General features: G+C 38.5%; 1 protein-coding gene and 1 long non-coding RNA gene across 5 annotated transcripts; both read right to left on the minus strand.

Annotated features, from left to right (window-relative positions):
- Positions 1 to 3,157: 3,157 nt before the first annotated feature.
- Positions 3,158 to 11,908, minus strand: LOC132862303 (protein-L-isoaspartate O-methyltransferase domain-containing protein 2). Of its 2 annotated transcripts, XR_009650009.1 has the most exons (7): positions 11,719 to 11,908; positions 9,872 to 10,232; positions 9,264 to 9,366; positions 8,194 to 8,365; positions 6,877 to 7,000; positions 5,190 to 5,285; positions 4,729 to 4,864 (listed from the first exon to the last, which is right to left on the minus strand). XR_009650009.1 is itself a non-coding variant. In XM_060894263.1 (6 exons), exons 2-6 carry the CDS (start codon positions 10,176 to 10,178, stop codon positions 4,386 to 4,388), a joined length of 1,185 nt encoding a protein of 394 aa, XP_060750246.1. In that variant the 5' UTR covers positions 10,179 to 10,232; positions 11,719 to 11,907; the 3' UTR covers positions 3,158 to 4,385. The 2 variants fall into 2 exon arrangements, 1 of the variants encoding a protein (XP_060750246.1); XM_060894263.1 differs by lacking the exon at positions 5,190 to 5,285 and having other exon boundaries at positions 3,158 to 4,864; positions 11,719 to 11,907.
- Positions 11,909 to 14,494: 2,586 nt separating this feature from the next.
- On the minus strand, positions 14,495 to 17,770 carry LOC132862765 (uncharacterized). 3 transcript variants are annotated; one of them, XR_009650054.1, is made up of 4 exons: positions 17,640 to 17,760; positions 17,033 to 17,079; positions 16,555 to 16,717; positions 14,495 to 16,251 (listed from the first exon to the last, which is right to left on the minus strand). It is a non-coding gene; the product is annotated as an uncharacterized LOC132862765 (long non-coding RNA). The 3 variants fall into 3 exon arrangements; XR_009650055.1 differs by lacking the exon at positions 17,033 to 17,079 and having other exon boundaries at positions 17,640 to 17,770; XR_009650053.1 differs by lacking the exon at positions 17,033 to 17,079 and having other exon boundaries at positions 17,127 to 17,768.
- Positions 17,771 to 27,285: the final 9,515 nt, after the last annotated feature.

A 27,285-nucleotide genomic window follows, 5' to 3' on the forward strand; every position in this document is an offset into this window, starting at 1 on the left:
ATTAACAATTAATAAATGCTATAACATTAGCTTTCACTGTTAGACATTCAGGAGCATTGGACCACAGGCAGACACTTCACACCTTTGTAGCAGATAACAAATTAGAGGTTTTCAGAATGTTCAGGAAATTATCTGGTTACGTTTAAAATATAGGAACATTCCACTATCTTCAGAATTGTTCTGACTACGTTCTCCTAACATTTGGGAAATACTCTCTGTAACATCCTTGTAAAAAACATGGCATCTATTAAAACAGGATAATGTGGATCATGGCTTAGTGTTTAGTACTTTTGCATCTCACATACAGGTCTGGATCCACAATTCCTGTTCCTGCCCTGTGTGTACTGAGTTTGTATGCTCTCCCCGTGATGCAGAGGAATACCTGCAATTATCCAGTTTGCCATAGATCCATAGATTCCCAGTCCAGGTGTAGGTCTAATAATTATATAATAAAAATATATATATTTATACAGATTTTAACAGAGGGAATTCAGTAGCATTTGTTGATAATACTTTTAATGCAATTGAATACTTTTAGTCTACTGTAGATTTCCCAATTCCAAGGTTTTCCCAATCAATTCCTCAACATCACTTAAAAATTGTACAAATAGGGATTACACTGATTTGTAGTGTTTACCATCCACAAACAGAAAGACTGATTACTCAATTCAACAATTAAACCCAACCCTTAAAAAATAGGATTTGCAAGTTTATACAGGTTCTCCTAATTAGAATCCGCGATTCAGAATAATAATAATAATAATAATAATAATAATAATAATAATAATAATTAGGCTGCTTATACCAAATTACTGTATGGGTGTAAGCCCCATGGCATCTAAAATGCCTTTCAGGGAGGAGGGATCTTCACAGAGTAAGAATAAAATACAATATTTTGAGCTGAGTGTTTTGGTATAACATCACAGGAGAGTTTGCTAGGAATGTCAGTCCTGGTTGTGTAACAGAGGCATTCAGCAGTGTATGCTTTCAATGGGAGATCAAGTGCTCATATTATTAGCCATGTCATGCTCTAAATTATTAAATTATTCTAAGTCACATAGAAAGTCTGAGATGTTGACTATGAGGTAAGGTGAAAAGTATATACCAAATATACCATTGTAAGCCACTTAAAAACACTGAAAGAAGCCGTCCCAATGACTACGTTGATGGCGGATCCTGAAAGGGATTCTGGCCCTTTGGGGAGACCATGTCTCCATAGCCTTAAAAACAGAGGTTGCCTGGCTATCAAGTGGACATTCGTCCCCTACAAAATTTTCAGTTGGTATGGAACACCCCACACCCCACTCCATTTGCGCTACTATATGAAATTCAGCAAAGCACCGATCACTTATTGGCTTCTGGTACTTCAACTGTTCAGATTTGATGCGGTCCAAAGTAACAGGCAGCTGTAGAATTTTGCTGAACTTGTGTCTGCATGCAGTGACAGTTAAGATTCTTCTTGATTATTTATGGTTAAAGTTCTTTTAAAAGCCATGCTTTATGATCCATGCTCTCCCTCACCCTCCTCTCAAGTCAGCAGGGAGTTTTATTCATGCTTATTATTAAGCAAATATGTTCATTCATATATTAGTTTACATATGCTGTCAACTTTTTAGGGCATTAACGAGTATTTGCATGCTAAAAATAAGCTAAAATGAAGAAAGACTTACTTCTCACAAGTGACTTAATATCTCACAAGTGACTTTCATTCATTCATTCATTCATTCATTCATTCATTCATTCATCTTCTACCGCTTATCCGAACTACCTCGGGTCACGGGGAGCCTGTGCCTATCTCAGGCGTCATTGGGCATCAAGGCAGGATACACCCTGGACGGAGTGCCAACCCATCGCAGGGCACACACACACTCTCAATCACTCACGCAATCACACACTACGGACAATTTTTCCAGAGATGCCAATCAACATACCATGCATGTCTTTGGACCGGGGGAGGAAACCGGAGTACCCGGAGGAAACCCCCGAGGAACGGGGAGAACATTCAAACTCCTCACACACAAGGCGGAGGTGGGAATCAAACCCCCAACCCTGGAGTTGTGAGGCAAACGTGCTAACCAATAAGCCACCGTGCCCCCCACAAGTGACTTCAATTGGCTAAATATAGATGGGACAATGTGCAATTCTTTTTCCTTTTCTTTTTCTGCTTTGAATTTGTTTACAGTTTTGCTGTTGTGTTTTTGGCTGAACACTTATGGGCCACTGTACTTGTGCTTCTCCAGAACTATTAAAAACTGGCCAAAAGAACTGGAAAGCCTTTCTTGTTCAAGGTTTGAAAGGTGGTTCATAGCTTTCCATCATAGAAGCATTTCTAATGATTTCAATAACCAGGTTTAAACCAAACTTTCCATGCACTTTCCAACAAATCAGATTGTGTAACTATATCAACTCCATGATCACCTGTTTTTATATGAAATGCTGGGGTGGCTGAGCTTCAAGTAAATGCTTCTTTTTACTAATACTATCCTTTCATTTTAGCCAAAATTACTCCTTTCTTTTAGGCAAACATGAGAATAATGAATTAAGTATTCACTGAACATGAATTAATTAATGGTGCTAGAAATGGGTGGTGTTGTCTCCTTACAGCTCTACAGACTCCAATCCTGAGCTTGGATTACTTTTTTCATCCAGCCACTCAAACATGACAGTAGGTGGAATGGCTCTGATAAATTGCCCCTAGATTTAACACCATGCCAAACGGGATAAACTGTTTACTGAAGATAAATGAATGGAAATTAACGAATTAATGTGTTCCCAAAAACTGTAAACCTTAAGATCATATAATAGATAAAAAGTGAGAATGACATGAGGTTGTGGAATGACTGCACACATTGCACAACATTTTCGATACAGCTACACTTGAATTAGCTCTCCAGAGCAACAAAGATGGTCTTCTGGAGGAAAAATAAAGAATGTGATTCTGAACCAATTGATTACACACCAAACATGGCGTCACAGCTTACCTTAAAAATCAAACTATGCAGGGAAAAAATATTCACACGAATGAAAACTGTGGATGGGAAACCATTAGTGTTTCTCATGCCATGGGATATGCAAAGATTTCTGCTTTGCATCAGGATATAATCTGGAACATAGTATAAATCAACAAACTCTAGTAATTGTTTCAAAACGCTTTGAATTTCCTGTGCAAACTGAAATTTATTGAAAGACTATACATTACCTAAATTCTCACAATCATTTCAAGTTATTATTTAGATAATGTTTTCAGGCATGTAGGGAAATTTATAGTAAGCATCTATGTCAGTGTCCTTAATCAAAGAAAAAAATAAAGAAAAGCACATAAAATTGTGGAAATGAATGCAGTGTAATAGAAGCAAGCATAGTAACCCAAAGAAGGTTTACTTCACAGGGCTAAGCCTATTATTCGGTAAGCATAGTATAAAATCTAACAATATTATCTGTTTTTGGTCAAAATAAAAATTCTGTACTTTTTAATATTATTTTTGGTCAATTCAACTACCTCAGAGAAAGCTAAACCATGGACTATTCCTGAGTAGGGACATAGTTTCTGAGGACTTCATTTTACATTTAAAATATAATGAAGGTGTATTAGAAAACTAGCTTTCGACCGAACAAAATTCTGTATCATGTTGATGTGTTTTCTAGACCAGGGGTTATCAATACTTAAATACATTTCTTTATACATGTATAATTGTGTGCATGTTGCAGTGTGATGCATGCTGTGTGCTGGAGTCTAGGGGCATAAAATTTAATTTGCACATAATGTTCACATCTGACCAATTGTTTTAAAGTGACATTGCAATGACTGGGGCAAAGATGCCCCCCTAACCCCCCAAAACATAGACTGACTTGCACAGCATACAGGGTTGAAGCACATCACAACAAAATGCAGGTGTGCTGTAGCATTAAACATGCAAATGGAATTTAGTACCTTATGATATAAGTGAGACTGTAACAAAGAAAGTAGTTCAACAATATACAACAGCTTTCATAAACCTAGAGAAAAAAGTACAATGATTTTAATCCAACACACCAATCTCAGCAAACATCCAAAAATGCTGCTACTGCCAGTCATGTCATGGCAGCACATTAATTTTGCTGAAGTAGTCCACCAGCATTTTGAAGATGATGTACAGGTGTTTGTTCACTGCAGGATGGGGCTGGGGTTTCTAAAATCAGACGGAAATCACAGATGAGATGCAAAAAATTGCTCAAACAAGTATGGTTAGAAGGAACTGCAGAAACCCCATACGAGTTCTTAATGCATCCAAAATGCAGCTATTTAGCATCTCACTGGGAAACAGGTAATGATTTAATTATAGGTGGCCTCTTTTAGTTGGTCCTTTAAAATTTGCTTTAGCCCATTGCCACTAACATTCTTTAACTCATTTCTCACGATAATATAAGAGATACATCTTGAGTGGTTCAGGCAAGGGCAGTCCCAGGATCCTCTGTCTTAGAACATTGACCGGTGCCTCAGCTCGCTTGACCTTCTCCTCTTCTTCACCAGCCACACTCTCCTCCTCCTCATCCTCTTCCTGCAGGTCTTCCCCTGTTTGGTTGCAGTTCCTTTCCTCCTCAGCTTCCTCCTCTTCCTCTTCTTCCACTCCTCCCGGGTAGCTGCAATCATCTGTGGCCATCGGCATCATAGACTCGTGCAGGATGGTGGAGCTGATGCATTGGCGGTAGAAGCGGCGACAGAAACGGCGGCGTTCAAAACGAGGCCCGTAGCGGTGAATGGCTCGGGCGCCAGGAAATGATACTCGCCTTTTGGAACGGCTCTCTGTCAGGTCCATAGGCTGGCGAAGGGTATGGCGGATGGAGATACGTGCCAAATCCTGCAGTGTTCGCACCTCAAAGATTGCTACAACACAAAAGATTGCATGTATACTATTTACAGTTATATTTAGGCAATAATAGCCAGTCTATATGTTTTGAGCATTCCATACTCCAATATATTCTTGGGGTTTATGCATGTGAACTGCCCTCATTAATTCAGACCACAAATAAAAAAAGGTCCAAAAAAGGTCCAAAAAAGGTCAAAATAAAAGACGCAGATGGCTACAGTAAGTCTTCTGTGAGGATTTTTAAACAGCCAGTTCCTGGCAAATTTTCAACTGTTCCATTTTGACTTCTTATTATGGCCCTAATTATGCTAGTATGCATAAGTATTGAGTATCCCCACCCACCTTTTTTATCTTTTAATGAAAAGATAAAACCTCTTAATTAGTTCTGGAACAATCAGTTGTCATCAGATGTCACATCAATAGTTGAATGGAGTCCACCTGTGTACAATTAGAGTGTAACATGGTCTCAGTATAAATACACTTGCTCCTGGAAATTATTAAATAGCATACATAAACGAAAATTATGAAGACCAAGGAGCTATCAAATTAGGTCCAAGACAGACTTCTGAAAAAGAATCAATCAAGGTTTAGTAGAAAAATGAACATACGTTGAACATCCTGTTCAGCACGGTCATTAAAAATGGAAACTGGGCCAGCGGCAGCAGTGGGATTTAGGTCTTGCCCACCCAGTCAGTTAGATTTTTTTTATTTTAGCCAAAAGGAAAAATAGCACAGAAAATACCAGAATGATTTCTAATTTCTGATTGGGTGGGCAGCCTACAGCCAATGGACAATGATCTCTCTGCAGCAGTCCCACCCAAAGCCCCACCCCCACACAGCACAGAATAGATTTTCACCACTCACCTCATGCTACTTTCAGTTGAACATGCTTACAGGCTGTAGCTTTTCTCAATTTGTGATTGCTGTGCAGCAGCGAAAGAAAGCTCATAATTTAACTGACATTCAATTTTATTACGTTTATTTGACTGTCGTTACAACTTGATGTATTGTTTGTATCGTTTTTAAACCTATAATGCAATATTAGTGCTGCCTGTGTCTTTGATGCTAGCACATCAGAGGATACATCTAATTCCAGTTTACCCTCCACAAGCACTGCTCCTCCCCAGTCCTCAACAAGTGCAACAAGCAGATCCATCTTTCAGTTATTTCAGTCCCAGTTTAGGCGGTTAGCGATTTGAATAACAAACAATCCCAGCCAATATTAGCTAATATCCCAAAGTGTGCTTTTGGTAAAATATTCCACTCATTTAATACTTCCAGGTATCGCACACACCCAACGCTGCAGTACTCTGTTCTGTGGCACGCATGCTTCTGTTTCCCATGATGGAAATATGCCACTGCTGACAGGCTCTGTGGATTTTTTTGTAAATATTGGTTATGGGTTATCAGTGGTAGTGGCCCTAATCCACCTAACACTTAATCCACTGCCACTGATTGCCTACCTATCATTTGTACCAGCCCACCTTTGTACCAGCCCACCACAATTGTGTTTAATTTTGTGTTCATCAGATTAGAAAACATTTTGCAAATGGTTATGGGAAACGTGTGGACTCCATTCAACTAATTATGTGAATTTTGATTGCAACTGCACCTGATCTAAATGAGGAATATGAGGAACGAGGAACTTTTATTTTTTTTAAATTTATAATGTTTCAAACTATATCATTTTCCCCTCATTATCACTCAAAATTATGCTGTTTTGTGTAGATTCATATCATATAATCCCAATTACACCCATTTCATTTTCAGGTTGTGAGATAACAAAATATGGTAAAGAGGTGTGAATATGTTTATCTCCATTATCTGACCAGGCCAACAATCCGTATAGACACCATTATAGTAACAATAGAAATAAAATCTTTAATCAAATACAACAATTTAAAAAGCAAAGGCATGTTGGAATGGCACTGATAAATGTTAAATAATTACATGTTACCCTTTAACTCATCTGACAATATGTAGTAGCATTTTTATATCATCTGACAATATGTAGTAGCAGACTACTCACGCAGTGGCACAGTCTTGCATCTCCCATTAATGCTTTGTTTGGGCTGCACCAGAGGGGCAAAAGTGACAGCTATGATTTTCTTTGTCTCCCAGGAGTTCTGACCCATCCGTGTAATCTTGGTCAACTGCAAAAGGCAAGTAAGCCATAGATATAAGTGAAATGTTTGCAGCACACACACACACACACACACTGTCATTTCACTTAGAACTATGTAACCCCAGGTCTGTGCTAAACTGTCGATTATTTTTAGAACATAGAAATCTAATGCCATTGTGCATTTCAAGCTGATTGTTATCTAAAACCTTGTTGTTGACATGGCTTTTCAGAAAACAGAACTATAGGCCATGATATTTACTCACCATAGTCCACCTTCCTGTTTTTTAAATAATGTTACACATTTCGTTTTCTGCCATAATTTCTCTTTTTTGCTGCCATCACCATCTTGCTATCTTGCTTTTTATTATTTTCAGTCTCAAATATGCCTTGTTCCACTTTATTCTCTGAATGAAGGAAGGAGGTGGTTTGGCATGCTGATTTTAAGCAGTACTTAATTAATAAGGTTCTGACTAGTGATCATAGTGTAAATATAGTGTAATTATGGCATCAATCACATGCTATTGTGTCATAGATCTGCTTTAAAAAGGCAGCTGACTTTACTGTCGTTTTATAAAGAAGTAAATGTACAAGAGAAACTTGTCCATCAAATAAAAATGTAATAAAAACCATGTTCCTCAAACTATTCCTGCAATTATTTTGCAGTGCCACTGCCAAAAGAATCCCATATTGCATGCTGTTGTCTTCACTTCCCCAGGTAAGCAATGCATACACACCTGGCCATTCACAAGATGTTAAAGAAAACCTGATTAATCAGACCAGTCCACCTCACGTTTCAGGTATGATGCTCATGTGCCAATTGAAGGGACTACCATATACCAGGAACAAGACATGCCATTTTTGGCTCTAACCTAGTCGACTGGTCATCACAGTTTGGCCTTGAGAAGGTGCTTGCCCATTTTTCTTACTTCCAACACATTAACTTCAAATACTTGCTGCCTAATATACACCACTCCTTAAGAGGTGCCATTGTAGCAAGATAATCACTTAACCTTTTAGTTGTTTTAATGTTATGGTTGTGCAATAAATACAGAATGCAAAATGAAACTGCTTTAAACTACTTATGTTCCTTAAGTGATAATCAATTCATCATGTTCAAGTATTTAATTTAATAACAAATGTTTCAAATCATTTTTTTAATGAAAAATGTAAGACGAAATATCAGAACATTTCTAAGCTCCCCAAACACAAGCATGCACAAACCTTCTCCTCCAGTGGCAGCACTAAAATCCCTCCAACCTTCAGTAGGTTCTTCATGTAGTTCTCGTATTCTTTCTGCACTCCAGCCCCACAATACACTCTGTCATACTGACGGCTCTCAGGAGGAATTTCCAGACAGTTCCCCACCACGAACGATGGCTCACAGAATTCAAACCTACACACACAACATTTAATTCATTTAAATACTACATGAATCTTCTTATTCTGCTAGGAACCACACATTTATACTTTAAACATTTAATATTTTAAATGCCCCAGTATTAAATATAAATGTTCCCGTAAAAATTCCTGTTTTAAATAAACAGGAATTTTTACTTATTTTTTATAAGTAAATTTTTAATAAAATTTTATAAAAAAATTTATAAAGTTTTTATACATTTATAAACCATTTTTGCTTATTTATCCTCCTAAGGGCCATTCCAGATTCTGAGAATAGCTCAGGTGACATGAAATAGGAGGACAAATGTACTGGATGGCGCATTTTATGAAACTAAACTGAGAAATGTACTTTATGTATTTTAAAATGTATTTTAAAATTTTTTGTTGCTTTGTACTGGTTGGTAAATGTTAAACCATGGGGGGTCTACAGGACAGAGGAGCTGTTTTGTATTCCCTCTTATTGAGGGTTACATGATGATAACAGGAAATAACTTTTCCTGTGGGTATTTCAGAACATTAAATATATACACGGTTAAAACAAATAGTGCTGCCCAATGTCAGGAAGTACTGTTGTAGTAAAATAACCAACTTTGAGGTTATATAATACCAACATTCAATATTAGCTGGGTGCATCCCTAATAATCACAACTTTTTATGATTATACAGCCATTATTAAAATCTTTATTATTATTTAATCAATAGTGCAGCTCTAGAATGGAAATGGAATGTAATCAATTTACTGGAAAAACTGTGCCATATAGAAAGAGACACATTATGATGCATATACAAATACTATTTCAAAATATATTTTATAAATATATATATTTATAAATATATATATATATATATCTTTTCCCCACCAGGTTTAAAATATACGATTGCTCATAGCTCACCTGTCAAAGCTGTCACTGGTTTTGATAAAGTATTCGAGTTTCTGGTAGGCATACTCCACTACATCTGCATGCAGTTCAACACCGTGATTCACACCGAATGGACCTGCAAATCATTTTTTATTGTCATACTATAAATATAGATAGTGGTTAAATATTGAAACCCTGCTACTGCAGTGCAACAGAAAAGACAAAATCTATTGTATATTAAACTACACACAGATTAAAAAAAACATACAATCAAAAAAAAAAAAAAGACAGAAAAATTACAATATAGAGAAATACAATACTGGCAGTTAACAGTATACATATCTATACAATACAATCTATCTAAAGAAATAACAATAGCTATTAGGTGTTACCTTACAGATGACAAATAACTGTGCAAAAGTGTTGTTTATTGTAATAATTAACAATTCTTCATTTTTATTTCTTATTTTTTCTATATTCTTTATTCTTTTATTGTAAAAAATTTTTCAAAAATCCATAATTGGCAGCATAGAAGGTTGTAGCTTAGAACAATATATTCTGTATTCTAAATGTATGTCAGGGTAAGACAGGGTCATTAACACAGTACATTTTATTTTTTTAAGGGGCCTATTGCAACTCACCCAGAATGAGGCCCACCATGCTGCTGAGGTAGCCTGTTCCACTGCCTAAGTTGAGGAAAGAAAGGCCACGATGCAGCTCCAGTGCCTCCATCACTTCTGAATAGATGCAGGGAGCAGACAGGTGGAGGTTGCCATGCCTCCAGGCCAGGTCTTTGTAGGCACTGTCCCTGTACTCCTCCAAATAGTAATCTGCACGGTCAATGGCCCGGAAAGCTCTCTCCACCAAATCTGAACGAATATAGTGTGCCTCCTTCAGGTTGTCAATCAATTCATCATTGTCCTCTCCAGCACTCACAGCACCACCCATAGTGAAGATCAGACTGTGTATCTGAGGTCAGAGTGGACAGAGGCCTAGCACAGTCTGGGGAGAAAGGGATAAAATATGCATTGGTCATAAAACTGATATAAAACAAAGAACAGAAACTAAGTCTAGAATAAATATATAAGTTAGAATAAATATAAAATTGATTGAGTCCTGACAAAACTTTTTTTTCCATGTATGAAATGTCAACGCACACTAGAAAAGTAGCCAGCGTGGCAAAAGATGCTTATATTATTGTGAGAAGTTGGTCTGTCATTCTATTTCTAGATGTCAAACAATACAGAGTGGAAAGTGATAGTCCTCTGTGCCCCAGTTTGAACTCTTGCCAAGGCTCCACTTAGACCAGAGGGTGTCATTTGTATTTGTTTGTGACAGAAAACACTTTGTGTTTTCAAACCAGGCTTAATGATTATAAAGAATATCTTGGAACAAATTAAATAAAACTGAGATGGAAAAAAAGAAGCACTTAAAGTTTCAAGCCTTCACAACCATGTGCTATTGAGTTCTTTCCTCTGGCCTGAAGATGACATGAATTGCTTACACGAATTGCCTTAACAGCTGTCACTGTGAATTACTTGTGTTTAGGCAGAAATAACAAAATTTGCAATGCAGAGTATTTTTCATAACATGTAAATACCTAAATAATCGTATTCAGTAGGGGGTCAGACAAGTGATCATACTTTGAAGCAACAAAGACTTAACATTAGTAGAATGTATATACATAAATCCTGTTACACAACACTAAATGTGGCAAAACTGTAACATAAGAAAAATGCATTTATTTGACACTTTATTTCCTAAAACTACTCTATAACTATATCGGTATGAAGTTAAATTGCTCAACAGAGAATTTTCTTGAATGAGTTGGATCACTTTATGGCTTCTACCTAGATTTAAAAAAAAAAACATTTTAGTGGAGCTTTGAGTATGAAAATGAGGACAGTTGCTAATAGAGTTAACTGAGGAACTCTGACGCATTTTGCAGTGTGTATTGTCCAGTGTGTGATTCTTGTGTACTTTATACCCAAGAATCACACACACAGAACTCATTAAAACAGCAAAACAAAGCAGAACAAGTACAAGCAAAATAGTTACTACAGTGCAACTTTGAAAACCTTAAAAAAGAAAAGAAAAAAAGAAAAAAGTGATGTTCCTTTAACAAATGTAGCTGCTGTATTCACCAACTTGAAAGATTAAAATGGCACAACGACAGCGTGCCACCAGCAGCAGCACCACCACCACCACCACCAACAACAACAACAACAGCAGCAAAATTACTGTCAACTAGAATATACCGTACATAAATATATGCTAACGGGAAACAGGAAAAAGGTTTACTGTGTATATATATATATATATATATATATATATATATATATATATATATATATATATATATATATATATATGACAGGAGGGCAAATTTTTACAATACAAGCAAAAGACAAAAACAAAACATACACACACACACACACACACACACACACACACACACGATGGTTGTCCAGCCTCCATTTGCCCTTACCGTGCGAGAGCGGAATCGACAACCGTTTTACTCAAGGTTTTGCCCATCGATCGCATAAACACTGCGTTTCCACATTGCGTTGGGAAATGTTTAACTAACTACAGTAAAACTACAGCGCTGAACTTGACTCTAGCAGAGAAAAAAAACGAACTGATGTAAACACAAAACAGCTGACGTGACGTGATGACGTCACACGGACATGAGCGTCACCTGTGATTGGCCAGTCGTGTGTCTCCAAAACACGAGCGTATCCAAAATGAACCCCGAGCAAACGAGGTTAAGCGAATTTTTACTGTTGTTCATAAGGAGTGTCTATAGCAAGGTATATAACTGAAACTGAAACTATATATTCTACTTAACGAAGAAAATGGTCCACTGCCCAAATGTGCGGCCTCTTCATGCAGTCCAACGACTGTAACAGTTGTGATGACCCCTGAAACACCCACAAAACTTTACTCACCATCTACTGCCAGGCCCTCAACCCTACTATTCAATTTTTTCAATTTAATTCAATTTATTTGTATAGGACTTTTAACAATTTCCCATTGTGTCAAAGCAGCTTTACAAAAGTTTGGAAACAGAAAAAAGAGAAAAATAAATAAATATAGAAGAAGAAGAAGAAGAAGAAGAAGAAGAAGAAATAAGGATTAAAAATAAATAAATGTTTAGAATTGTAAAGTTTAAAATTAATTAAAAAAAAGATTACCTTAAAAATTAAAATACTATATATCTTTCCCTATCCCTAATGAGAAAGCCGGAGGCGACAGCGGCAAGGAAAAACTCCCTGAGATGATATGAGGAAGAAACCTTGAGAGGAACCAGTTTCAGAAGGGAACCCATCCTCATTTGGGTGACAGTGGGCAGTAAATAGTGTAAATGTAAATAATGTCCTTTCTACATCAGTTTATAATAGTGCAACTGAGAGCTCCTGAGGAACTAATGGGTCATTGTAAACTCTTAATTCAGCACAGACCTGATTGCTGATAAAGACCAGACCATACAGCTGACTGACACAACATACTAACCACCTACAGTCAATGTTTTAGGTTATGTAATGCATAATGTATTATTACAACTAATGTATTAGGAACCCCCATATGTAGGTGTTCTGTAGGGTTGAGGTCGTGGTTCTCTGCAGCAAACATAGTTCTTTTACCCCTTGAAATTATCAGACTATGTTTTATTGGATATAAAAATTGATTAAAATTCTTCCAGTAAAAGGAAATTGTAATGATACAGCACACAAAGACATTTATACAATTGTATGCTTCCAGTTTTGTGGCAAAGCTTTGGAAAGAACCACAAATTGGTATGATGGATATGCATTATATAATGTATCAGCCTCAGCCATAAGGCAGCAGTCCCATCTATAATACCATGTAGGCAAACCTCAGGAGCTTTAGTTAGGATCAAACATCAGAATAGGGAAAAAATATAATCTTAATTATATAGACTGCGGCATGGTTGTTGGTGCCAGGGTGATTTGAGTAGGTGGTTTGTGGTGGCTTCAGAATCAGCTAATATCCTTAGATTGTCATACGCAACAGTTTCGAGAGTTTACACAAAATGAAGTGGAAAAAGAACAATTAAAATCACTCAGTGGAAGTTCTGTTAGCCAATACACCCATTGAGAGGTCAAAGGAGAATGGAAAACTGGTTCCTGTTAACAGGAAGCCCACAGTAGCTCAAATAATCATTCCTTACAACAGTTCTGAGAAGTAAAACATTCTCAGATGAATAGCATCATGTTTAACAATAATAAAAGAAATGCTGTGAAAGTGACATTTGTTCATTAAGTGTGCATTTCTAATAGAACCACATAGTGCCCAACCATTTCTGTTTCTTTAGAAAGATAAGACACATTGATACACATTGCTCTGATGTCACTCATATCTGGTGGCAAAAACATTGTGGAAGAATATAGTGATTTATTAAGATCAAGTCTGACTTGTCTGAGTTTGTTTTCTAAAATGTTGTGTTGTGCTACTGGGTGTCAGAATCTGAAAACTGTTCATATAAACACATTAATTTTTATCAGATACTATAAAATCATACCTTTTGAAGTCTGCACAAGACAGTTGTGGTTAGAGTCAGTTAAGAGGGTAATTGGTCTGAGTTCCCATTTCATCTCAGCTAAGTTGCTAACTGTCATATCGATGAAGATTGTTTGCTAACTAAGAATTTAACAGTCTTATCTTGATAGTTAGCTAACATGGATATTTATAGTATATTGCTGCAACAATCCTACTTATGTTGATTATATAGTAGCTAAGAGCTAGTTGATGCTATACAGTTTCTTATGAGAGGCTGCATAAGTTTAGCTATCTTGCAAAACAGACATCTGGCTGGGTAGCAACCTTGGCTTTCAGTGCCATGACATCCTCAATTTCGTGATTGTAAAACATTAAGTACACTGTAAAAAAATTCTCGTAAATTTACAGTAAAGTACTGGCAGCAGTGGTTCCAGCCATATACTGTAAATTTAGTTTCCCCACCCTTTTCCATTTTACAGTTGTGCTGTAATTTTACAGTAAAGTACTGGCAGCAATGGTTCCAGCAATTTCTCATAATTCTACACTTTCATTACTGTTTTACATTTTAAGATTGTGCTGTAATTTCACAGAAATGGCTACAGCTATAATTGTGAAACATAAGTTAATTCATATTTAATCTACTGTCTGATATCCTAACATCTAATAAAATAAAAAATAAAAGAGAAATAGACTGACAGTGAAATTCATTTGCAATTTATTTAAACAACTAAAGCATTGTTAAATTTGCTGTTAACAATCTTTTAGCACTGTAAACATGTATAAGTATTTTTTTAACAATAATTGCACTGTCAAAGAAAAATTTAAGTTTAAAAAATAAATTAAAGCAATTAAATAAACACAAAGTAAAGACTGTCTCACAGAAAAAAATGTGCAATTCAAAGAGCTAAATAGTAACAGTAACTGTATGTTTAACAGTATATTTAAAAAAAACTCTCTCACAGAAAAAAGTGCAATTCAAGGAACCACACAGTTTAAAAAACCCTTACAAGAAAAAGCTGCCAACATGGCACAACATTTAAAAAAATCTGGCATGATTAGGGTTGGGAACCGAGAACCGGTTCTTATTCAGAACCGCTTCTGTTTCGGTTCCAAACGCGGTTCCGATGAGATGACGGGCAAAGCGCTGTGAGCGGTCACTTTAAATAGCCATGTCTTAACTCATGAATATTAATTGTTTTACAGTCACGCAACCAAATTAACGCATCTTACCACAGAAATCAGTCACTCGCGCTGCTGTGCTGAGGTACGCTTTGTGTTAAACATGTCTAAAAAAAGTCTAAAGTGTGGATTAATTTCCAAAGCTACGACAAGGAAGCAAATCTACCCCATTATAAAAAACAAACAAACAAACAAACAAAACAAAAAAAAAACACACACATTTTCCAAAAATAAATGTTGTAGTACAACTATCAGAACATCAGTGATGTGTGATCTGAATTTGGTGACAGTACAGTGTATTACAGTAAAGCTATTGATTTTTTATATTATGAAAAATCATAAAAAATAAACAAAAACACATTTCCTGAAAATAAATGTTGTAGTACATCTATCAGGACATCAGTGATGTGTGTTCTGAGTTTGGTGACAGTACAGTGTATTACAGTGAAGCTATTGATTTTTTAATATTATGAAAAATCATAAAAAATAAACAAAAACACATTTATCCCAAATAAGTGTTGTAGTACAACACTCAGGACATCAGTGATATGTGATCTGAGTTTGGTGACAGTACAGTGTATTACAGTAAAGTTATTGACTGTTTTTTGTGTTCGCTTTTCGGGTTTTGCACTTTGCTGACGGTCCCTTGGAATCTGTCTCTTAGGTGTTCACACATAGAGACTTATGTATTTTGTCCAACGCAGAGGAAAGCTGATATTGAGGAAACTTGGGTTGTAGCTGCCTCTCTACATTACTATAAAAAAGAGGCGTTATTTGTGTAATAAGAGTGTTTAGGTCAGGAGCTGTTGACTCGGGAAATTCGAATCTGTGAATATGGAGCCAACTTTACTTAAGTCCCTCTGAGAGGGTTTTCTCCACAGCTGGAGATACAATAAGCCAGGAAAGGTCTCGTCTTCTCCCAGAGAAAGCAGACATGTTAATTTTTCTTCAGAAAAATTGCTAACTGTTTTGCTAAGTTGTAATTCTGAATGTTAAATTTGATGTTGGATTTATTTAAATTGATATGAATTGAAATGCTCTGTTTAAAATATTTAAAGAGTGATTAATAAACACAAATGGAATTGTTTAAGTATTGTGCATTATTTTTCACATTTCTTTTATTATGGAATCGGAATCAGAACCGGGAATCGTAAGGCAGAACTGGAACTGGAATCGGAACCGGAAAATTCCTTTTGATACCCAACCCTAGGCATGATGTGAGGAACACATTAACCAAATAGGTTTTTTCTAATAATTAGTTAATAGGTAAAAAAGTCTTACTACAGCTTCTGATTTCTCTGGCCTGAGAGGACATCCAGGTCTGAAGAGAGAAACCATTTTAAAAATATTAGTGACAAAATATAGCACATGGTAAAAGCTAGTGCTCAAACACTTTTTAATACGTCAGACAAAACACAATCTTAACAGAACTGCAAGTCAAGACCAGACAGTTCAGCTGTGTGTAAATGTAATTGGGTTTTCTAGTTACCCAGAAAGGAGTGAATAATTATGTGAATAATTAAGAGCTAACATAGAGCCACTGAATTTAAATGTAGATTAGAGGTGGTAACTCTCTCAGCAAGCTACAACATGTAAGTGGTAGGAGGCAATTGAGTTTACTTACCTAGACAAAATCCCATTCAAAATCGATGAGATTTTTTAGGAGGGAAGCAACTTTTGCGTTGACAGTAGCTGACTTCTTGTTGACAATCTTTCCACTCTTCTTCGAAACAACATTGCCTTTGCTGGTCTTTGAGCCTTTTTCAGGGTTTATCCCGACAAATCGTCTAAGGGTATTAATAAATATACATATATTTATTAAAACAATACTCAAAAGGTAAGTTCACCCCAAAATGACAATTTGATCATAAATCAATGACTACTGTGTCGTTCTAAACCACCAAGTCCTTCGACTGTCTTCAGAACACAGGGAGGCTTGTGTCGCTGTCCCATAGACTGAAGTTTGATTTTCACAATTCTTTTCCCAGAAAAAAAAATTAAGCACAACTAAAAGTTACATTGGAAACATGTCTGTGTAACAGCTGCCTCACAAATGCACAAATAGTGCTGCACAAGTTTGCACGTATACATGTTAAACTTACCTAATAGCGTTGGTTACATCTCAAAAAGTGCATCGAGTTAATGATTCCTGCATAAGATAAAATATATATATATATATATATTTCAGGTTATTACCTTTTTGATCAAAGATTCGACGTAGAAAACTTGAGAAATGCTTGACCCGTGGTCAACAGTCCGTTGACTATCAACGTGTCTGCAAAACACGATTCGCGCTAAAAGGCAGTTAAAATATCTACTATTGACTCTTGTTTTAAACACTTTGGCCTTTTTAATAAGACTATATAGCAGTTAAGCCTGTAAATCTCGATAATAAATACGAGTAACTTTGCGTGGATTATATTGGACATTTACATGTGCATCGGATATTAAAAATCAGAAAAAGATGTACATTAAAAGTGTTAACGTTACTACTAAAAAATGAACTTTATATCGAACCTTTTTAACCAAGCTGTAATAATCAAAGGTGGGAAAAAACAGACTAACGAATCTTAAGAACTGCCTTTAAAACGCGATTCGCGTCAAGTAAGTTAGCACTTAGCAGAGTCACAAATAACTTAAGTTATTGAAAGACGTGATTTTACAAGTTGGGGAAAGCACCATGAAATAACAGCAAAAATACAAACTTACATTCAATCGTGTCCTAACAACGAGGTGAGGCAAGACACGAGCTGTGAGGTGATCTTTTTTTACCGCGCTGTTTTAAAAAAAAATGGGATGAGTTAAAAAATCCCCAGCCCCGACATGCTGCCTTCTTCTTCTTCTTCTTCTTCTTGAGTTTTAATGGCGGTTGGCAAACAACTTTTAGGTGCATTACCGCCATCTACTCATTAGGATGGTGGGTCAGAACCTATCTATATTATTTTATATAATGCTGTATCCTCAAAATACTGCAACAATAATCTAAGACATTTAAACCCCTCCACAAAATGCTTATCATGTCCATTTTTTTCTTTCTCTTCGATAAGGCTACACATCAAACTTTTTCTCTCATTAACATATTTAGGACACTTTATTATAACGTGTTCCAAATTTTCCACCTGATTATAATGTTCACATTTTTCTCTTTCAAATTCTATTCAGAGTTTCATTAAGTGCAGTGTGACCAAATCTCATGCTGCTTTTCACAGCACAAGACTGTTTTTTTCAGGCACCAACTGGTATACAGTCAAAGGCTGTAAATTTACAGAAAATTATTAATCTATGGGCCTTTTGGCTGTTAATTTACAGGATTAAACTGTCTATTGAAATAACAGTAGTTTACTGTTGGAAATTGCCTGTTTTTTTAACAGCAATTTTTTTTACAGTGTATTGTATGTGCCAACAAAAAACAAAGGTGTAAGCATAAAGAAACTTGTATGGCTCGTGTATGGTATGGTGAGACTTGTATTTCATTACCCCTTATGAAGAAAAATACAGCAAGGTCCGTGACGTCGCCCGGTATGGCGCAACCGGGGCCCCACCCTGGAGCCAGGCCCGGGGTTGGGGCTCGCATGCGAGCACCTAGGTGGCCGGGTCTTACCCCTCGGGGCCCGGCCGGGCTCAGCCCGAAGGAGCAACGTGGGGCCGATCTCCTGTAGGCCCACCACCTGCAGGAGAAACCGTAAGGGGCTGGTGCAATGTGGATTAGGTGGCAGTCGAAGGCGGGAGCCTAGGCGACCCAATCCCTGGACACGGAATCTGGCCCTAGGGACATGGAATGTCACCTCTCTGGGGGGAAAGGAGCCTGAGCTGGTGCGGGAGGTTGAGAGATACCGCCTAGATATAGTTGGACTCGCCTCCACGCACAGCTTGGGCTCTGGAACCCAACTCCTCGAGAGAGGCTGGGCTCTCTACTACTCTGGAGTTGCCCGCGGTGAGAGGCGGCGGGCTGGTGTGGGCTTGCTCATAGCCCCCCAGCTCAGCAGCCATGTGTTGGAGTTTACCCCGGTGAACGAGAGGGTCGTTTTCCTGCGCCTTCGGGTCGGGGAGAGGTCTCTCACTGTTATTTGTGCTTACGGGCCAAATGGCAGTGTAGAGTACCCGACCTTCTTGGCGTCTCTGGGAGGGGTGCTGGAAAGTGCTCCGACTGGGGACTCAGTCGTTCTACTGGGGGACTTCAACACCCACGTGGGCAGCGACAGTGACACCTGGAGGGGCGTGATTGGGAGGAACAGCCCCCCGACCTGAACTTGAGTGGTGTTCTGTTATTGGACTTCTGTGCTAGTCATAGTTTGTCCATAACGAACACCATGTTCAAGCATAAGGGTGTCCATCAGTACACATGGCATCAGGACACCCTAGGTCGGAAGTCGATGATCTAATTTGTGGTTGTTTCATCTGACCTCCGGCCGTATGTCTTGGACACTCGGGTAAAGAGAGGGGCGGAGCCGTCAACTGATCACCACCTGGTGGTGAGTTGGATCCGATGGCCGGGGAGGAAGTTGGACAGACTTGGCAGACCCAAACGTACTGTGAGGGTCCGCTGGGAACGTTTGGCAGAGTCTCCGGTCAGAGAGATCTTCAACTCCCACCTCCGGCAGAGCTTCAACCAGATCCCGAGGGAGGTTGGAGACATTGAGTCCGAGTGGACCATGTTCTCCACCTCTATTGTTGACGCGGCCGCGCGGAGATGTGGCCATAAGGTCTCCGGTGCCTGTCGTGGCAGCAATCCCCGAACCCGGTGGTGGACCCCGGAAGTGAGGGATGCCGTCAAGCTGAAGAAGGAGTCCTATCAAGACTGGTTGGCTCGGGGGACTCCGGAGGCAGCTGATAAGTACCGGAGGGCCAAGTGAGCTTCAGCCCGAGTGGTTGCAGAGGCAAAAACTCGGGTCTGGGAGGAGTTCGGTGAGGCCATGGAGAAGGACTATCGGTTGGCCTCGAAGAAATTCTGGCAAACCGTCCGGCGCCTCAGGAGGGGGAAGCAGTGCCATGCTCACACTGTTTAGTGTGACAGTGTGTTTACAGTGGGAGTGGGAATCTGCTGACTTCGACTGGGGACATTCTTGGACAGTGGAAGGAGTACTTCGAGGATCTCCTCAACCCCACCGACAGTCTTAAACTGAGGAAGCAGAGGAAGAGGGCACGCTTGAGGACTCGTCGATCCCCCAAGCTGAGGTCACTGAGGTGGTTGAGAAGCTCCTCAGTGGCAAGGCACCGGGGGTGGATGAGATCCGCCCTGAGTACCTCAAGTCTCTGGATGTTGTGGGGCTGTCTTGGTTGACACGCCTCTGCAACATCGCGTGGGGGTTGGGGACAGTGCCTCTGGACTGGCAGACTGGGGTGGTGGTCCCTCTGTTTAAGAAGGGGGACCGGAGGGTGTGTTCCAACTACAGGGGGATCACACTCCTCAGCCTCCCCAGAAAAGTCTATGCCAGGGTACTGGAGAGGAAAATTCGGCTGATAGTCGAACCTCGGATTCAGGAGGAACAATGTGGGTTTCGTCCCAGTCATGGAACACTGGACCATCTCTATACCCTCACCAGGTTGCTGGAGGGTTCATGGGAGTTTGCCCAACCAGTCCACATGTGCTTTGTGGATCTGGAGAAGGCATTCGACTGTGTCCCTCGTGGTGATCTGTGGGGGGTGCTCTGGGAGTATGGGGTCCGGGGCCCTCTGCTAAGGGCTGTCCGGTCCCTATATGACCGGAGCAGGAGTTTGGTTCACATTGCCGGCAGTAAGTCAGACTTGTTCCCGGTGCATGTTGGACTCCGGCAGGGCTGCCCTTTGTCACCGGTCCTGTTCATTATTTATATGGACAGGATTTCTAGGCGCAGTCGGGGGCCGGAGGGAGTCCAGTTTGGGGACCACGGGATTTCGTCTCTGCATTTTGCAGATGATGTTGTCCTGTTGGCTTCTTCAAATCAGGACCTCCAGCGTGCACTGGGATGGTTTGCAGCCGAGTGTGAAGCGGCGTGGATGAGAATCAGCTCCTCCAAGTCCGAGGCCATGGTTCTCAGCCGGAAAAGGGTGGCTTGCCCCCTTCAGGTTGGTGGAAAGCTCCTGCCTCAAGTGGAGGAGTTTAAGTATCTTGGGGTCTTGTTCATGAGTGAGGGAAGGATGGAGCGGGAGATTGACAGGCGAATCGGTGTATCTTCTGCAGTGATGCGGTCGATATACCGGTCTGTTGTGGTAAAGAAAGAGCTGAGACGCAAGGCAAAGCTCTCTATTTACCAGTCGATCTACGTTCCTACCCTCATCTATGGTCATGAGCTTTGGGTCATGACCGAAAGGACAAGATCCCGGATACAGGCGGCCGAAATGAGTTTCCTCCGCAAGGTGGCTGGGCGCTCCCTTAGAGATAGGGTGAGGAGCTAGGTCACTCGGGAGGAGCTCAGAGTAGAGCCGCTGCTCCTCCACATCGAGAGGAGTCAGCTGAGGTGGCTCGGGCATCTGTTCCGGATGCCTCCTGGACGCCTCCCTGGGGAGGTGTTCCGGGCATGTCCAACCGGGAGGAGGCCCCGGGGAAGACCTAGGACAAACTGGAGGGACTATGTCTCTCGGCTGGCCTGGGAACGCCTCGGTATTCTCCCGGAGGAGCTGGAGGAAGTGTCTGGCTACAATTATTCTCTAGTACAACCATTAGGAGTTAAAATGTATGTATATCTGGCCATTGCAGGCTTGGCCACCACTTTCTTTATCTACTTTGACAAGGTGCCATGGCATAAGGATATTCTAGAACTACATCATTAAAGCATTAGTTTATGTGAACAGTGCTCACACTAATAAGGTGTGTTATAACATTTTAGATAATGTCAGTCTGATTGCTATATAAAATTCTATGTTCACCATATAACTTATGTTAAGATGTGTCAAGTTACTCTGTCGTACTTCCATGTACTAGATGCTTAAGAAAATTACTATTCAATCTGTATTTACTAAAAAACAAAGAACAAACAAGAGTTCCTGATCAGTCTGACTAAAGGAGCCAAACTGTGATAAGGCATCTAATGTCCCCTAGGAAATACTCATTCTCATCTATGCACCTAGTAGTATAAGATGCATAGCAATTATATAACACTATTCGTGTAACCATATCAATGTTATTTGTGCTGTTGCTAATTGTTACATTGAAAGACCTACAGCTGCTCTTTGCTTGCCCTTGTTGCTGCTCTTCTTACTGGCATGTTTTCTGGCATGTATATTCTGCCTGTATTACTGTATTAAAAATAACAGCTTTTACCACAGGGAATGGTGAATTTTGTTTCATTCTCAACTGCAAATGAAGCAGGATGACAGGGAGGACCTACTGCACTGCTGATGGTCGAAGATGTACTGTATATAGGAAAAGTAATCAGATATCATGAAAAATGGAAATTAATTTTCTTAATGACACACTGACACAATAGACATGTTATTTTGTTAATTATATGGTCGCATACAATTTCATGAAACTGTTTAATCCATAATTTAGTAAAGAAGAGCAGTCACTGGGGATTTGTAGGCCAAATGATTTAAATCACTGAAAGAAGCCCAGAATCCACTTCACTCCTAAACCATCAACTGAAGGGTGAAGAGAGCCAGGTCAAAAGCTGAAAATCTCTGCCTTTTAGCAGAGACCCTTAATCTGAAAAAATTACAGTGATTTGTAGCTTGTATAAAAATAACATACTCATGATATTTGGATTAATTGTTTAATAGATGTATGTAAACCATATCGGGGGAGATTAGTACACCATGAAAAATGTATATAAAAGTCAAGAGCATTTATATTTAAGTGTTAATTTAATTGCATGTTTAATGCACTTACATTTTTAAAGATTTTTCTCTCAACTATTTAATCCCTATTACCTGGGATATAACACTCGGTTTAAGACAAAATGGACGTTGCCTTGTGCATGATGCTGATTGTGTTTTTGAAACACCAACAGAGGTCAGCATCTGACAATAAAACTCTGTGTATTATGCATCTGTGTTTTTCCAGACTCTTGCTGAGTGGACATGCTGACACTGGCGATGACACTGATGCTGACATGCTGAAACAGAACTGACACTGTGAGGTCTGCATTCAGGGCTTTGTTATGACAAACTAATTACTTTACTAATCAACCAAAACATATACACAATCTAGAAAATAAGATAATAATAAAACCATCAACTACACTTCTTGGAAATTATAAATTGATTCAGAATAACACTGGAGACTTTATATAAGTAAGTATAAACTGCAAATTATAATTGTTTATGTTGGCTTACTCTTAAACAACAGTCCAGGGCAACAAGAGACACTGAATACATCCTGGTGTGTTCATAAAATCAAGAGAGATTCATAAAATCATGCAGGTATAAAAAGGCTAGAACCATCACAACCATCAGAATGGGGAAAAATATGATCTCATTGATTTTGACAGTGCCATGATTGCTGGTGGCCGATCTCTTGGGTGATCACACACAACAATCTTTCCATTTTACTCAGAATAACACTGAAGACAAAAATAGCTGTGAGCATCAGTTCTGCAGCCAGAAAATGTTTTTAGATGAGTGTGATCAATGAAGAATGACCAGACAAATTTGAATCAACAGAAAGGCTACAGTAAGTCTCATAAACACTCTGCATAATTGTGGTGAGCAGAAAAACATAGCAGAACACACAACATGACAAACCTTAAGGTGGATATGCTATAACAGCAGAAGACCACATTGGGTTATTCTGTCAGTCAATAACAAAAGACAGGCTGCAGTAAACATAGACTTTAAAATTGAACAGTCGGACAGTTGAAAACAAATAAAAAATTAACAAATACCACTTGATTTCTGCTGAGGCACACAGGTGATTGGGTCAGAATTTGGCACCAGCAGCATGAATCCATGGACCCAGTCTGGACTGTTGTGAGGTGGTGTAATGGTATGGGAAATGATTTCTTTGCACACTTCCATCCTGTTAGTATCAGATGGTCATCATGTGAATGACACAGCCTGAGTATTGGCCATGTGAATCCCCTTCATTGCCACAATTTACCCATCTTCTAATAAGTATGTCTAGCATGATAATGAACCATGTCTCAAAGCAGGAGTGGAAATCAGGGAGATTTGCAACATGAAAGTGCACCTGAAAAAATCTACAGGAAATGTGTGATAGAATAATATCAACATGGACCAGAATCTCAAAAGAATGTTTGCAACATACGTTGTGGAATCTATGCCACAAAGAACTGAGGCTGTTTTGAAAGCAAAGGGATGGTCCTACATAACATTAGCATAGAATTCCTAATGACAGATGCATCAAGCTACTTTCATCATAATAAATAGAGCCTATCTGACCAATCTATGGCAGTGGCACTTGAGCTACGTATCCGATCATAAAACTAATTTTATGAAATATCAAAAGCATTAGTCATGAACTGAGGTCAAGTTGAAGGTGTAAAAATGTAATACATTCTAACTTCACCTCACCTTAACTCTTGCATGGTGTCTCTCATATTTGTACACATATTCTTGCTCTTAGTTTTTTAGTGCACAGTATTTCAGAGTGTTCACAAACACATTTATGGATGCTCTGAAAGCAATGAAACTTGGTGTCAATCTGGAAATTCAGCCACATCAAAACCATAGCACGTTTAATGCACCAACCTTGGCCCAAAGAGGTATTAAATTATAGACTTAGAGAAGGACAGCAGGGCTTAAGGCACCAATTAGGACACACACATATGCTTGCACAGAGAACACACAGATATTTTAAAAATCACATTCAGAAAGGCGCTGTTTTGTCCACTTTATTCAAGTTGTCCATAGATAACACTGGAATGAACAAATGAAAAGATGTTTCCACAACAAAAGACATTGTAGTTCTTGTAACACTAATAAGGGGGAGCACAGATACAAGAGTACACAAACACAGTCACAATCCATACCCAGCTACACACTTTCCAAATGAAGCTGTGAAAGTGCCACAGCCACAGCTTGTCCCACTCTACAAAACATGTTCAAAAAGAAATGTGACGAAAAACTATACAATCTATATGTGAGGAAGTGCTTATTATTTTTTTGGAAGTACCAATGTCTACAAAATCACCAGCAAAAATACTTTATCTCTGTATAAAGGACTTAGCAGGACAAGCTTTAGCTGTAGATAATGTCACAAGCTTTTTTGTCATTTTTGTGAAATAATGTTTAATTAATACAACACAGTTCCTTAATTACAAATATACAGACTCCTACTCCAGACAAAACAATGTCCTGTGCACGATTGCTTCACCTTTGACAGTTCCTCTATTCCATGCAGTTAACAGCATGAATTTGTGTCACAGTTTCTGAAATGGTTTTGGGAAAAATGTTTTAAAATATGTTCTCTTTTATGATGTGAAAAGGAAAAAAAGGGTAATAGTTTAAAGAAACTTGCAGTACTCATGTCTCCCTCTCAGACCCTGAAAAAATGGCACCCTGAGTGTTGTTTAAACTTATTATTCAAAATGTAAACACACCTTTTCCTGCAGCTAAGTGAAGTAAGAAAAGGCACACATGAGAACACCACAGAGCTGTAGGATAAGATGGCGCCTACAAATCGAGGGCCATTTTGGTTATGTCAGCTTAATGGGAAACATTCTATCAAACATGCCTTCATACACTCTACTGCTGTACTGTTTAGTTTTATGTGGCTACTCTTCCTAATGTATAATACTCAATCTTTTATCTAGGCCTTTCAGTTCTGTGAGTTTGAATGTGGAAACAATTATTGTAGTGCTACAATTGGCTTAATGATTCAGAAAACAGGCTACATTATGAAACTTGATAAAATCCACCATTTGTAAAGAATAAAGAAAGCTGGTTGCATGATTAATTTTGTGAAATGACAAAATAGAACTTAATGTATTTTACGTCATACATGTTTTATGGTATGTCAGTAGTAATAAGCAGATATCAGAAAGTTCTTTAAAGATCCCATTAAATTCATAGGGCTAAACATTCTTATCCTAGACACGATGAATCTGATGAGATAGCTCTTGTGTTTTCTTGATAAATAGTTAATGTGTTCAAGTGAAAGTGGTTTATTACAGAAAAAGCAGAGAATTGGTAGCCTAGCGCTTCACTTCTGGCCCTTAAAGATGAGCTGGGTACTACAGCCAGAGATAACAAAAGTACCTCAATTCCCCAAGTTCTCAACTTATATTTCACTAAAGCAGAGCAGAAGTGAGCATGTTCATATTTAAATGCAATGCCATATCTTTCCTGGGGAAAGGTTACAGAGAAGGAGAGTATAAAGCCATTACAAAATGGACATAAATTTATGCAGCTGACATCTCTTCCATTCTCTCAGTGCAAGAGTGAGAGAAGTCGAGAATATCAATGACAAAAAAAAAACTTAAACTGAACCTTATTTTTTTCCTTATGTTTATTTTAGATTTACTGTAGGTGTCTATCCAAACTGTTTAAATTAGCTGCTCTGACTGTTGCCTGTTGAAACCAGATGGTCAATATTGAGTTAAAGTGAATCCTATACATCATAGACAGAATTACACGGGACATTAACAAACATAAAAAACACACATTTTTTCCCATACTTTTTGGTGTGATGGATAGACGTCCATTCGCTAAAATTAAATTTTCTTGTAAATTTCAAATGGTTTGGTTAAAAGGTTTTTAACTGATACTTAACCACTTTCCATCTATGTGTAATGTTATTTTTATAACACCTAAAGGACAACATGCCTATTTCTACTGCATATAGGTGGAGATGTAAAATTCTGGTGATATTAGGAGGCACAATGTTCATTTTACAACTTTCTAACCACAATCACGCTGCTTTCATTATCACAGTTAGCATTGGAGACAATTAACTAAACAAGGCTGCTCCCACCATAACTGACACAACACCACACAATACTAAGAGAAGGACCACCGCCTTTTCAGCACTCTATGATGAGACTTCACAGGTACAGACCCAATGTAACGCCAAGATGGGTAAAGAATTGACTACCATTACACCACTGTCCCATGAGCATGACATACGTAGAGAAGCCCAACAACCATGGACCAAATACACCTCAAAAATAGGAACATTTTACAAACAACCCCAACATTTTAGATTTAAAAATGTACCTATTTAAATTATAAAACACATTATATCCTGCCACAATAGCAAAATGGGTCATAAGGGTTTTTTCTTCTATTGGTAGTAAGTCACAGTTTTTTTTTCTCCAAAAGACATTTCTTTGATAAGCTACAATAAGTGTTAACAATTACACTGGAAAAATATATGTATGTTTTTATATTCTCTATATAATTGTTTTGTCTTTTTTATACATAATGTATATATAGAATAATTATGGCCACATTGGCAAGGAAATAAAGGCAACTGTAA

Source organism: Tachysurus vachellii, chromosome 19 (assembly GCF_030014155.1).
Source record: "Tachysurus vachellii isolate PV-2020 chromosome 19, HZAU_Pvac_v1, whole genome shotgun sequence".
NCBI lineage: Eukaryota > Metazoa > Chordata > Actinopteri > Siluriformes > Bagridae > Tachysurus > Tachysurus vachellii.

Excerpts from the sequence above, each read along its gene's own strand:
- LOC132862303 (XM_060894263.1), bottom strand. The coding sequence starts at position 10,178 with ATGGGTGGTGCTGTGAGTGCTGGAGAGGACAATGATGAATTGATTGAC. Across the intron at positions 9,367-9,871 it reads CATGGTGGGCCTCATTCTGG|GTCCATTCGGTGTGAATCAC; the intron begins GTGAGTTGCAAT and ends AATGATTTGCAG. Across the intron at positions 8,366-9,263 it reads ACCAGTGACAGCTTTGACAG|GTTTGAATTCTGTGAGCCAT; the intron begins GTGAGCTATGAG and ends TTGTGTGTGTAG.